A 13070-nucleotide genomic window follows, 5' to 3' on the forward strand; every position below is an offset into this window, starting at 1 on the left:
CATCGTTCAGTTGCTCACTCGTTACCGTCGCGATACCACGACATTGCGCGCGTTCTTCTCGCATCATGAACCAGCAAGCCAACAATACATAAACCTTCCAAAATGAAGCCTCATCGGTTATAACGTTTCGTTTATAAACCTCTATTTAATTTAAGATCGAATACATTATTTTGTGATATTTAGTTAATTCTCCTATATTGTTATAATTTATAACTATTACGATGATTTCAAATTTTATTGTTTAAAATATAACATCTTTATTAAAAATTCAGTGCTCAAATAATTTCATTCCAAATCGCGCAATAATAAATATAAAGTAACGTAAATATATTTATATTAATACAACAAAATGGCAGTAAAAACTCGTTCACATTGGAAGGAATATGGAATAGCATTATGTGGTGAGTAACTTCCTAACCTATAGTTGTGGGTATGGACCGGCCATGTGTCGTCAGCCGCTAAAACGCACATACATCATTCAGACGTTAATTACTTGTTTTTAATTAATGTTGTTTACTCTTCGTATTGTCCTGTATTAATCGCTCGAGAGTTCAGAAAGTAACTGCTTATTCGTTAGGAGTTTATGTAACTATGTAGCTATAGCTTATGTGTGTAGTCCACGTCGCACATTCATGAATTCACTAGTCACTAGTGTGTTACAATGCTTCTAAGTGTCTGACCTCGACATGATATTTCTACAATTAACCTCGATTCACAATCAGAAAATTTGTTAGTATAGGGAAACCTATGCCGAGAAAGAAAGAAAGAGAAAGTCAGTCAGGTGTTTATATTTTTATATAATTTTAATAATAATAATGATTTGATACTATATTCATGAAATAAGTGAAAATCTGCAAAACTGCAAATTCGCTATACCGTTCTTCGTATATCTTCGCACCTTTTTTTTATTTTAAAATTAATGGCTTTCTTCAATAATGAGTTAAGAAATATTTGATGTGAGGGTTTTAACCGTAGGCAATCATAATCATTAATCATTTTAATACGTATAGACTAGAGATACAAAGTAGAATCGTATCTTAGAAAGCATAAAATTGACTACGGAGCTATGAATAATGCTGAATAAAGAGTAACAATCCTTCTTCGCAAACGTATAAAGTTCATTTTTGTGATTTTAAATACAAAATACTATTGTATAAATAAGTTCTTTTGTGAATTCGTTTCCGATATTAAACAGGGTCACGGAGGCTATCACTATTTTTGAATTACTTTATCTCGGTTAAGCTGCTCGGATTCAATAATATTCCCTGACGTGCAGAAAATTAGGAACATTGATGCTATATTAAAAAAAAAACTAATGAAGCTAGTAAATAAAGCGAGAAAAAATATTCCTGGCAACACAATTAATATAATTATTGTCGTGTCAAAAATAAATGAAACTAATTTAAATAAATGAATTTGATTAATTTGAATTAATCAATTAGGATGAAAATAAATGAAACGAGATGATATAGAATGAAATATAGTCTCAGTAAAATGGTGGTTATTAATTGAGCCTTTTTCGGTGGACAAATAGTAAACAGTAAAAAAAAACACCGAAAATTACACATTTAAACCTGGTGAAACACTAAACTAACATAATAAAACAATTCATAGCACTGCGCTTCTCGTGTTCCCGCCAAAAAGTCTGGATAACAACAACAATGTTAGGAGCATAGTCAAGCCCTGATCTATTGTCGAAATCCTTTCGAACTTGATCTAAAGAAGTACAGATCATAATGCCCCGTAGCGCCGTGAAATAGTTCGAACACTCTTCAGAAACACTTCATCGTAGCTAGATAAAAATATGATCCAAAACACCAGAAGTTAGTTCGCATGCAAACTTTTTTATTTGTCAATAGAGATGCTTACGCGGTCTTATATCAATAATTTCCCCAAAGTCCAAAATAGAAAATATATTATGAATTAATTCAGAAAGCATGGGCTCTGTTTTTCTTTTTTACAAGGAAAAACTATAAAAACTCTTAGAAGCATATGTGGCCTATTGCTAAATTTACGAACACCGTTCGTTCGGTCGACCCACTTAATATAATAAAATCTATGAAACAAAAATAAAATTATTTTATGCTAAGCGATCTCATCATAACCTAATAAACCTGAAGCCTTGCAAACAAAATAGTTTTCTGACTAATAAAACCATTGAAACGAAACGAACATTTGATGCTCGTAAAATTCAATGGAAACGGTTCAATGGAAAACGTTTGAAGCAATTCAATCGTTAGAGTTGATTTCTGAGAACTCTTGTATTCTAAGAATTTGCGACCTCATATATAAAGCAGAATGGTCAGAACAACTACAGGCATCCTTTTCCTTTTTATATCAAACCGTTTACTGTTAGAAAGAGAAGTAAGATTCAAAACAACACTAAAGTACTTTTTCAATAGGGTGTTTGTTTGTTGGGGTGTAGGTTTTTGTGCGTGTATAAATACAGTGAGAGAGAGAGAGAGGAAACAATTTTGAAATGACTAAAATGTTAACAATAGTGCAAACAATAAAATCCATATTTATATTGATTGAAATATTGTTTAAGTATGTAAAAATCAATCACCACAAAATTTATAAAACCAAGAAAACAATTTGTAGTAACTATAAATGCAGTGACAGTTTGAAACGTCAAATTCATTTCTATTTTAAATTTTGAACAATCGCATCTCACAATTTGAATGGCAATATATCATTATTAATATCAACATCTGTTTGTTTATGAATTGCATCACGGAAATCGTATAACATTAAAACTTTTCCAATATTTACCGAATGAAATTTCGTTCAGATATATGAGTCGTCTATTATCAAAGGCGGCAATCTGTGCATTTGGACAAAAAAAAATTATTGATATGTCAATACAGATTGATTTGAATATAATCGTCTCCTTCAAAGAATACGGTTCAAAACCTGCATTAAATAAAGGTTAATAGTTAACCTGTTATTTATCTAAGATGTCGTTCCGAAGAGTTTTGTGACTGCCAATGGAATACAAAGTCAATAATTCGTTTTTCTGATTTACCAATCATTGTCCAAAAGTCAGATTGCCGGCTTTGATAATAGTCGACTCATATAAGAAACGTAGTTGGAGTTATTGTCGAAAATGACGTCATGCGATCATCGCGAAACAGATTCGTGCACGCAATTAATAACCGTAAACAGATTGTTTTATTTCATATTTTACAACGACAATAATTTAAAATAATCGAATATCGTTAAAATATCTATAATACAATATACAACTTTGGATTACAGGCTTAAAAAGCGTTCGTCATGAATCAAAGGAATTGATATCAGTGTATTAAGTCAAACGTATGACACCCACTAGTAATTACTGTATTACGCATAACCTATGGACATCCGTTTAATAGATCGATAATAACCAATTATAATATTTCAACCTGATATCGGGATAAACTCTTAATAGAGTAAGATCCCAGGGCCCCCAGACGTCACGTATTTTCTGACGAACGAAATGTGGCCGATTGCGTAGTGTTACTATGTACTAAGAACGCATGCCTACCTGATTGATATCTCTATCTTGCTTAGACGGCCAATTTTCAGGTATCAGGTACTCAAGATACATAAAATCATTACTTACTTCACGTATTTTTTGAAAGCTGATTTTGACGTATATTTTAGGCAATATCCTTAAAAATAAGTCGCCTTTAGTCTCAGACACTTTCCGTCGGCCGAATTGCTTTGCAGACACTTTAAAGGGCCAATCATCCCCTAAATTCAATTTAATACCTCTGTGGGTAAGAGCGCGAGGGCATTATCCACCATTATGCGTTCTTAGTACATAGTAACACTACGCAATCGGCCACATTTCGTTCGTCAGAAAATACGTGACGTCTGGGGGCCCTGGGATCTTGGACTATAATGGATGTCTCAAAAAAGTACACAAAAGATAATGAAACAAAAAGAAACAAAGAACACGAATTTATTGCATATGGTAAAGTTACACAAAAATGGAAATCAAATATGTACTGTTTCTTTTTTCCATAACTAACAAATATTGAGTGGTAAATCAAACAAAACATTTTGTAAAACAATTTCTTTCGTAAATACGATCCTCGTAACGTTACGCTTTCATAATGATGCTTTTTTTTGCAACTACATAGTCCCATAATCTACGAAAATATGCATTAATTTTTTTTTATTATTTACAACCATTGAAATGAACAATAAACTTTATCAATTATCAGCACTTATAAAACTCAGTTATCAAGGTTATTAAAAATCTACGTTCCTTTTCCAGTAATAACCTTGTCACGTGCCAAAAGTACCATAAAATTCAAAGCTGCTCAATAAAATTTATTGGGTTTGTTTATTGCGGGAAAGTAGGAATACACCTACGCATCGAAATCTGTTATGATACGTATTTATTGTTGCCGGCAATCAAATTTTGTACTAAACGCTAATTTATCTAGTTTTATGCCGCGACTGTTGCTTTGAATTTGCTTTTACGTCATACCTTTAGTCACCGTGGCAAGATAAAGTGATATAATTTTTATAGAGTTACTTTTGATGTAATTCACGCATTAACTAAGACATAAACAGGCAGTCAACAGAACGAACAGTCATTTTGGGTCAGGTAGATTTAACCCTAACATTCATGACCTATCAAATGTTTCAACGGAAATTTCTGTAACATCAGTTTAATATTCAACGCCCTCATTACAGTTTTGTAATTAAGTATTCCATTGGTTGAGAATAAATAAAATGCGAAAACCGACAATACTCATTAAGAAACTGGTGCTACTACCACCCTGCCTATTTCTATCGTGAAGCAGTAATGCGTTTCGGTTTGAATTGCGGGGTAGCCGTTCTACTGTAAAAACTGAGACTTAGAACTCATGTCTCAAGGTGGGTGGCGGCATTTACGTTGTAAATGACTATGGGCTCCGGGTATCACTTAACACCAGGTGGGCCTTGAACTCGTCCACCCAAAGAAGCTACGAAAAAAAATATTGAATGAGTATTTTGAGAGTAAATTAACCCTTATTCAAACGACGCTTGAGGAGAGTGCTCAACAGTTTCAGCGATGCTGTACCCTTGCATCGTTGATGCCCATTAGCAACAGTGACTACTTACCATTAAAGATGGTCGTCTGCCTACAAAATCAATTTAAAAAATATTGATTTGCATGCATAAAATATAATTATGACGTCAATCAGATACGATACGAGCAATGCTTGCGCAACATAAGCAGCTAGTTCTTTTTTGTAAAGTATTCGTAACAGTATAGGTAATAATAGTGTTATTTAGGCTGTTTTTCCAGAGTGTTGACATTCATTCAATAGTGATTATCTTTGATGAACGGCAGTTTTTATACCACTATTATTTTTTATTGTTTCCTTATAAGAGTTGTCTGATTTATAAAGGGTAACAATCCAAATATTTTCGTGTATTTATTATATTTTTAAACAAAACAAAACATATTTGAAAAAAAGATAGCAACTAAACGTTGAACATTGATAACAAAACGCATTATAAGTTTTTGAAACTTGGCATGTGTAAGGAAAAACTGCTTTAATAAACGGAATGCAATCGATACTGTACATACAGACAAAAATTACTTACCTCTACAGCAGTATAACAAAAATGACTTTTTGCTAAAAAAATATTGGAAGGCTTGGCTGTATGGGCTGTGTTTCTTTTGCCTGTCCAAACCGATGAATCGACAAAAAAATCGTATGCCGGTTCCATTGTTTTAAAAAAATATACTGCTAGCGTTAACAGTTCTGTGTACATTGTAGGTATTGAAATATAACACCACATCATTTAATATAACACCACAAAACACTCTTTTATATAAAAAAAAACCTTTTGTTGTACATAATGTTTTGTGGCATCACTGCCATTAAGGTGCGGGTATGCGAGTGAGATAGCGAGACGAAACATTCTTATTGGTGTGGAATTGAAACGAAGAAAATTTATGCACATTAAATTTCCAAACTCAGCGTACAAAGCAAATTCGAATTCTTTTATAATCCTAATCAATACCACAATAAAGAAAATTTACTTTGTGATTATTGAAAACGTAAACATTTTTTTTTATTTTTTTTATTGCTTAAATGGGTGGACGAGCCCACAGCCCACCTGGTGTTAAGTGGTTACTGGAGCCCATAGACATCTACAAAGTAAATACGCCACCCACCTTGAGATATAAGTTCTAAGGTCTCAAGTATAGTTACAACGGCTGCCCCACCCTTCAAACCGAAACGCATTACTGCTTCACGGCAGAAATAGGCAGGGTGGTGGTACCTACCCGCGCGGACTTACAAGAGGTCCTACCACCAGTAATTACGCAAATTATAATTTTGCGGGTTTGTTTTTTATTACACGATGTTTTTTTTTTTTTTTTTTTAATCATTTATTTCAACTTAGATGTCAGTATGACACACTTGTTGAATGTCAAAATACAAATAACAATGTTATTACTTCACCGTGGAAGTCAATCGTAAATATTTACCGCTACCGCTCATCTTATGCAGAATACAGAGCCGCTTGCTTTATTACACCTAGCTATCAACCATTAACACACAATTACTACTAGTAACTATTTTGTAGTAATAACAAAATTAAACAATCCAATAAATACAAAGAGCAAAAAAAGGAGAGACAAACAAGAAATCTAAAAAAAGAAAAATTTCGCTTAAAATAACTTTCCTAGAAGTCAGATTGAAGCCACAAATTATCATACTTATATCGTTTATAGTATTATAGTATCACTTTTCCCGTAACTAATTACTCAAAATTAATAAGACCATTTCCGATATGTATATGTACAAAGCGATAAATAAATTACGTCTCGGAAAAACCAAATATAAATTAGTGCCGATCTAACGCGGGTGTATTATGAATATTTGAAGGAACATAAAACGTCAGAAGCACGCAGATGTCATTGACATTATGTAGTTTGCATGAGATGTTGCGATTTTCTTCGCCCGATTGACTTTGGAGAGAGCAAGCAAGCATAAGGAATCTATAGATAGAACTAACTAATATTTTAAATGTGAATGTACGTTTTTTACTTTACTACGCAAAAGGATATGGATGAAATTTAATACGAAGATAATTTTTATTACCTGGATTAACCCAAGAAATACTTCATAGTAAATGATATGATTCAGGTAACGCCGAATAAATCTGCTATAATTAATAACGGCATGCGAATGTGTACCTTGTTACGCAGCAACTAAACTACAAATCGACTGATTTATGGATCTTCGAGTAACAAAAACTTTTCTCGAGTAAATTCAACAAGTTTCATTATTTCTGAAATACAAATTTTACGCTAATGAAACTGCTGGGCAAGTCTATTTTGTCATAAAGAGCTCTGCGGTCCGTCGGCATCCTCATTTCTAAATGCATGTAATATGTGGATGCTACACTATGAATCTGACTTTCTACTACAGGAGGGGAATCTTTGTGTCTCTGTGTTTTAAATATTCTTAGTTTCGAGTAAGTATTATTTCAGTCATTAATAAATCACTTGCCCGATAGGGATCTCTTTGCCATATTCACATTGTTTTTATTTTTTCAATAATGAGTTATTTATCAAATCAGGTTTTTGTGAAATTAAACAGTACAACTACGTTACAAACTACTTTTATTTATCGCTACGTTAATCAAGTATGACGAATCCGGTAGTGAATGTATTTTTAAGGCCAATAAGAGATTGTCTATGTATTTAGTCTATTATAAATTATTGTGTATGTATTTAGTCTATTATAAATTATTACCCCTATCACTTTAAATTATAAATAGTATGTATTTTTTTATTGCAAAGACAGGTGAACAAGCTCACGGCCCAACTGGTCTTAAGTGGTTAATGCCGCTATTTCAAGTCATGTATCAAGACAGGTGGCGGCATTCACGTTGGAATGTCTATGAAACCTGGTAACTACTTAAAACAGAACTGGTCGAGAGCGTCAATCTACACAATAAATAAATAAAATTCATTTATAATACTTCATTTCTCGGATAATCTTCACGCGTTTCTCGCGTAACTACAAAAAAAAAACCCATTACGTATTCATATTCAAAATATACGTCATTTTAATATTTAAATGGTTATGACTTTACAATCGATAGCGACCCGCCCTCGCTTCGCTTCGGAAACATTAAAACACACATGAAACAAAAAAAAAAATTAAAAAAAAATTAAGAAATAGTAGCCTATGTTCATCAGGGACAATGTCGGCTTCTAATGGAAAACGAATTTTTCAAATCGGTCCAGTAGTTTCGGAGCCTATTCGAAACAAACAAACAAACAAATCTTTCCTCTTTATAATATTAGTATAGATTGGAAATGCTCGACAGTTCACAATAATCTACAAAAAATTAAACTCTCTCTTTTTTCTTTTAATAAATATTCGTTGCAACAAAAGATATTTGTAATAGACACGTATCAAGGATGACTAGAACTAGACGAAACAGGTCTGCATAAGCCAAGCATTCGTCAAAGCTCTGTTCATGCTCGTGCCGTGTGGGGTAACTGTATATGATAAAGTACATACTTTTAATTTGAATACTGTCTAAGTTGAAATTCAAAGACCTGAAACAACGAATGATAAATTGCAAGTGTGATTACAACGATAGCCATCAGATACATGATAACGTAATCTATACATATAAATTAATTATTTTAATAATTTAATTATTTTATGTATTTGATATAATAACATAATTAAGTACTTTTAATCTTTATAAATATTTAATTAATCAAATTTTGATGCAACAAGAAATCACATGATGGTATTATATTTTTTATTTTATTAATTGCATTGATAAATGTGCAAGCTTATGGCCTGCGTACTATTAAGTGATTACCGAAAAATCATATCTAATGTCGCCACCATCCACTCACCTTATAACTTGAGTTATAGATCGCAATTCTTTAGTTTCTTTTTGTGATTGAAGAATTACTGGTGGCCCTTTTCCGGTTTCACCAGGACAAGGCAAATCTTTAGTAATTATACACATCATAATACATTATTTGCGAGTTTGTTTTTTTATGACACGGTGCTATTCCTTCGATCGCGGAAGTCATTCGTGAACAAGTGCCAAGTACCTTGAAAAAATTGGTAACTGCCTGCGGTATACGAACATCGACATGGTCACGTCGCTCAATATGAATATACCTATCGTCCGTATTATCTATCATTTAGGCCTCGTAAGGCCATTTAGGCCGTTTCTAAATCGTACGATGATCTTGTCATTTCCTCTTTACAATCACAGCATCCGCTACCGAAGCAGAGTTTATAACTACTGCCTGAAACCGCTTCATTCAAGCTACCTTTCCAGAAATAATCTTACACATGACATCATGTTCTACTAGTAGAATAAACTCAAACTAGTTTTGATGGTTGAGAAGGGCACAGTTAATTCGCTGTGTCAAATTAATTAGTCGAAAATCGTTATCTTTAAATGGCGAAAACAGAACGTGTGCTCATTTTGGGTGACGCGACTATGGCGTTGTTTAAACAATACAGACTTGTTTGCAATAATTCGAAGAAAATACGTACCTATATAAATACATATATATATATATATATATATATATATATATATGTCGGCACACGTCAGGGATGGCTGAGCGGTAGGTTCGTCATCACTCGTATTCGATTGAACTCAGTTTAGTTAATAAAACTTTTTGAATAACAATTATTGAAACTCAACACACACAACTTTCACAATGACAGGATAAACCGACAGTTTCGTTGCACATACCGACAGACCGACTGACTGAGACGGACGGAATGACTGTCTGACACGGAATGCCACGACTCTGTCCACGTACCGCCATTTTATACTGTGGCGTTACGGAGTCTACCCTTCATTTTGTGATATTTATCAAAACAACATTTCATCATTTAAAATAATAATCAAAACCACCGTCTTAATGTTACTAAAAGTCGTTATCCACGACAACTAAAAGTCGTTATCCACGACACGGCCATTCTGACACGTCACACGTCCCTGTGTGACGCTCCTGCAAGGAAAACAACCTTTTGCAATATCAAACAGGTTTCGTCTCGGCCAATCCTGATACATTCACGATTGAGGATTGGGATTCCATTCATTACAAACCATAACGTTAGCTCTCAACAAGATCTTTAACAGACCATGTTAACCTGTGTGAGTAGATAACTTAATTACCCAATTATTAGTGATACACTATACAACTGAAAAATTTCATTAATGCTCAATAAGCATTAGAAACCCGAGTTATTACAAAACAACTCAATCTGAGCAGTATTTCATCAGTATTCTGTATCAACCACAAACTATCGTTACAATTACTTCTATCTAGTGAGAGTAACTCATGCCACCTATATCGAGTGACGATAAACCAATTCAAGTGCCACCTCCATCAAGTAGCTCTTGACTACTTATTGCCTCCATCCGGCAAATAAGTGGGACCTCCATCCGGTACCCAACTTCAACACAAAACACTAATGCCTCCATCCGGCACGCAAGTGGAACTTCCATCCAGTACCCACTTCAACCATAAAACACATCGCAATGCCTCCATCCGGCAATAAAACGAACACATCACCTAAATCGAGCGATGTGTTCAATTACCAGTCATAAATGACACCGAATACTGTTCTTTACTAATCACACAAATAGGACAACAAAATCCTTACTTTAATCAGTCAGTTGTATCGTGGTCGTTTGATCCTACATCTTCTACATCACTAGTGTCAACAAAATCGTATAGAACGCTCCTGGCCTGGCTGCCGGCGCAGCTAGTGACATTGCCACCCACATTATCATTAAAACAAATGATAAAACCAATACACATCACTTCACAATATAGAGTCAAGGTCATTACTAGACCAACACAACAATAGTCTCCATTGATACTCAGGTCTCCGCTGTACCAATCGCTGGAGGTACTCTCACCTCACTCATCACAGTCTCGTCAGTAGCACTACTTAAAGGCAACTATGTAATAATTTATGTTTCTTACCGGTTGCTCTTTGGTCTCGTCAAGGTTAATCTCTTACTTTCAGTATAATTTTAAGTAAAAACCTTTAGGGATATGGCACGGGAACTATTAAGAATTCGAAGGGGCTCGCCTCTGTTATTCTTTGAATAGAACAATTTAAAAAAGATGTACGGCTTCTAGCACTTCTTGTCAAGAACAATTCCATGAGCTCATCGCGAGCTTGGTCATCAATAACGCAAGTGTGGGCTTCGAATAAGGACACACTAGATTTGAGTGCTTATTTCGCTGAATGCTCAATCTCACTGAACCGATTAAAACAACTATCGGGTAGTACATGACATAAAAATGAGTAAGCAATAAACCATCGCAAAGGATTTGTTCCGTACAGTTTTGGTCAAAACAACAGAAACCTTTTATGAGAATCATCGTATAAAATTGATGAGTTATGAAGCTACTACTAATAGATTTCTTGACAAGAGAGCATTCGGCACCCGAATCCAAATAAAAATAATACGACTCACCAGATTGTTCTTATTTACCAAAATTGCCCGATGTTACGCAGCTACCGGCACGTTGCTCCGCTCGGCCGGTGAATAGTTGACCCATCGAGCGCCGACAGACGGCGTTTGCGTCCCATTTCTCGTATTGGCTGCAGCAATCACGTGTTGATTGCGACACGGCCTTCCTGATTGTACACGTCCTCGTGTGATGGTTAACCTACAATCAAAAACATCCACGAGAACACTTGTTCCGCTCGATCACTCCTGACTACACTTTACGACTTATCGGAAAATTTAAAGTCATCAAAGCTTTAAACTGTTTTAATACCATTTTAACCAAATCAAACAATAGGGTATACAAAGTTCACTATTCAGCAGCCAGAGCACGTACCACAGTCGTTCATCAAACTTCAATTTTACTCTGTACAAATCAGGCATAGCTTACAGGAACTCAGATCAAAGAAAACTTCCGAGTAAAAATATCTAACGCCACGGCTCTCCAGCCGACCAGCAATCGCAATTGCCCTCATGATGCGCATCCACAGCGTGGATCGCCCGTGTGCATCACCCGCTGACTACACACGATGGTCTTTACAGACCCCGACCTCCGCCAGAGCCAAACGCGCACCGCGCACCCACGGACTACTTGAGTTGCCTCAAGAGACACCGATTTCTACCGGGCTACGACTACGTAATAGCTACTGGTACGGTCGAACACAATACGGCCGATAGACTATCCTTACTCGAGTTTTCACCACAATTTAAGCTTGCTCTTCATCATCATCATTTACATCAACCTCGACTGGTATGTGTCATGCTGGCATTTTTCTTAGCCTATCATGGGGGTATTTGTAAGTACGTTTTGAATTTAAAGCTTTCAATGTGTAACGGTCACCATCCAATACTTCAACTACTTTAAACGGTCCTTTAAACTTCGTATCTAATTTCGTTTGATTACGCTCTTCGTTTTAATGTATGGACGAGCTCACAGCCCACCTTGTGTTAAGTGGTTACTAGAACCCATAGACATCCACAGCGTAAACGCACCACACACTTTGAGATAGAAGTTCTAAGGTCTCAGTATAGTTATAACCGCTGTCCCACCCTTCAAACCGAAATACACCACTGCTTCACGGCAGAAATAGGCAGGGTGATGGTACCCGTGCGGTCGATGGCACTATACGGAGCACCCGTCTGGTGCCACGTCCTTACCCACGAGAACGTCGCCGCGCTGTGACGCCGGCCGCGCGCGATCGCAGTCAGAGTTATTCAAGGATACCTCACAGTCTCCTACAAGGCGGCGCGCCCTAGCGCAAGTGCAGCCGGAGCGCGGGGGCTCCAATCTCGGCAGTCCGTGCTGGAGGCGTGGTCTCGTCGTTTGGCGGACCCGTCGGCCGGCCTCCGTACCGTCGAGGCGATCTGCCCGGTTCTCGCAGACTGGGTGGGCCGCGACCGCGGAAGTCTCACCTCCGGCTACCTGTGCAGACTCACAAGACATTTTACCACCATGCAAACTTCTTACCGCAACAAATCTTACCAGCCACCACGCAAACTACAATTTTACGGGTTCCACCTCTCCTACACGATGTTACTCCCACACT

At 36.0% G+C, this 13070-nt stretch overlaps 1 protein-coding gene across 2 annotated transcripts in view; it reads left to right on the plus strand.

The window, feature by feature from the left end:
- LOC114246683 (facilitated trehalose transporter Tret1) overlaps positions 1 to 13070 on the plus strand; it is a 27272-nt gene continuing 14202 nt past the window's right edge. The window contains exon 1 of one of the 2 annotated variants that reach the window (XM_028179350.2): positions 1 to 401. In XM_028179350.2, coding sequence (XP_028035151.2) covers positions 350 to 401 — 52 coding nt within the window. In that variant the 5' untranslated portion in view covers positions 1 to 349. The remainder of the gene's footprint in view (positions 402 to 13070) is intronic. The other variant, XM_089727608.1, reaches the window with a different exon arrangement.

This window comes from Bombyx mandarina, chromosome 05 (assembly GCF_030267445.1).
Source record: "Bombyx mandarina strain Sakado chromosome 05, ASM3026744v2".
Taxonomy (NCBI): domain Eukaryota; kingdom Metazoa; phylum Arthropoda; class Insecta; order Lepidoptera; family Bombycidae; genus Bombyx; species Bombyx mandarina.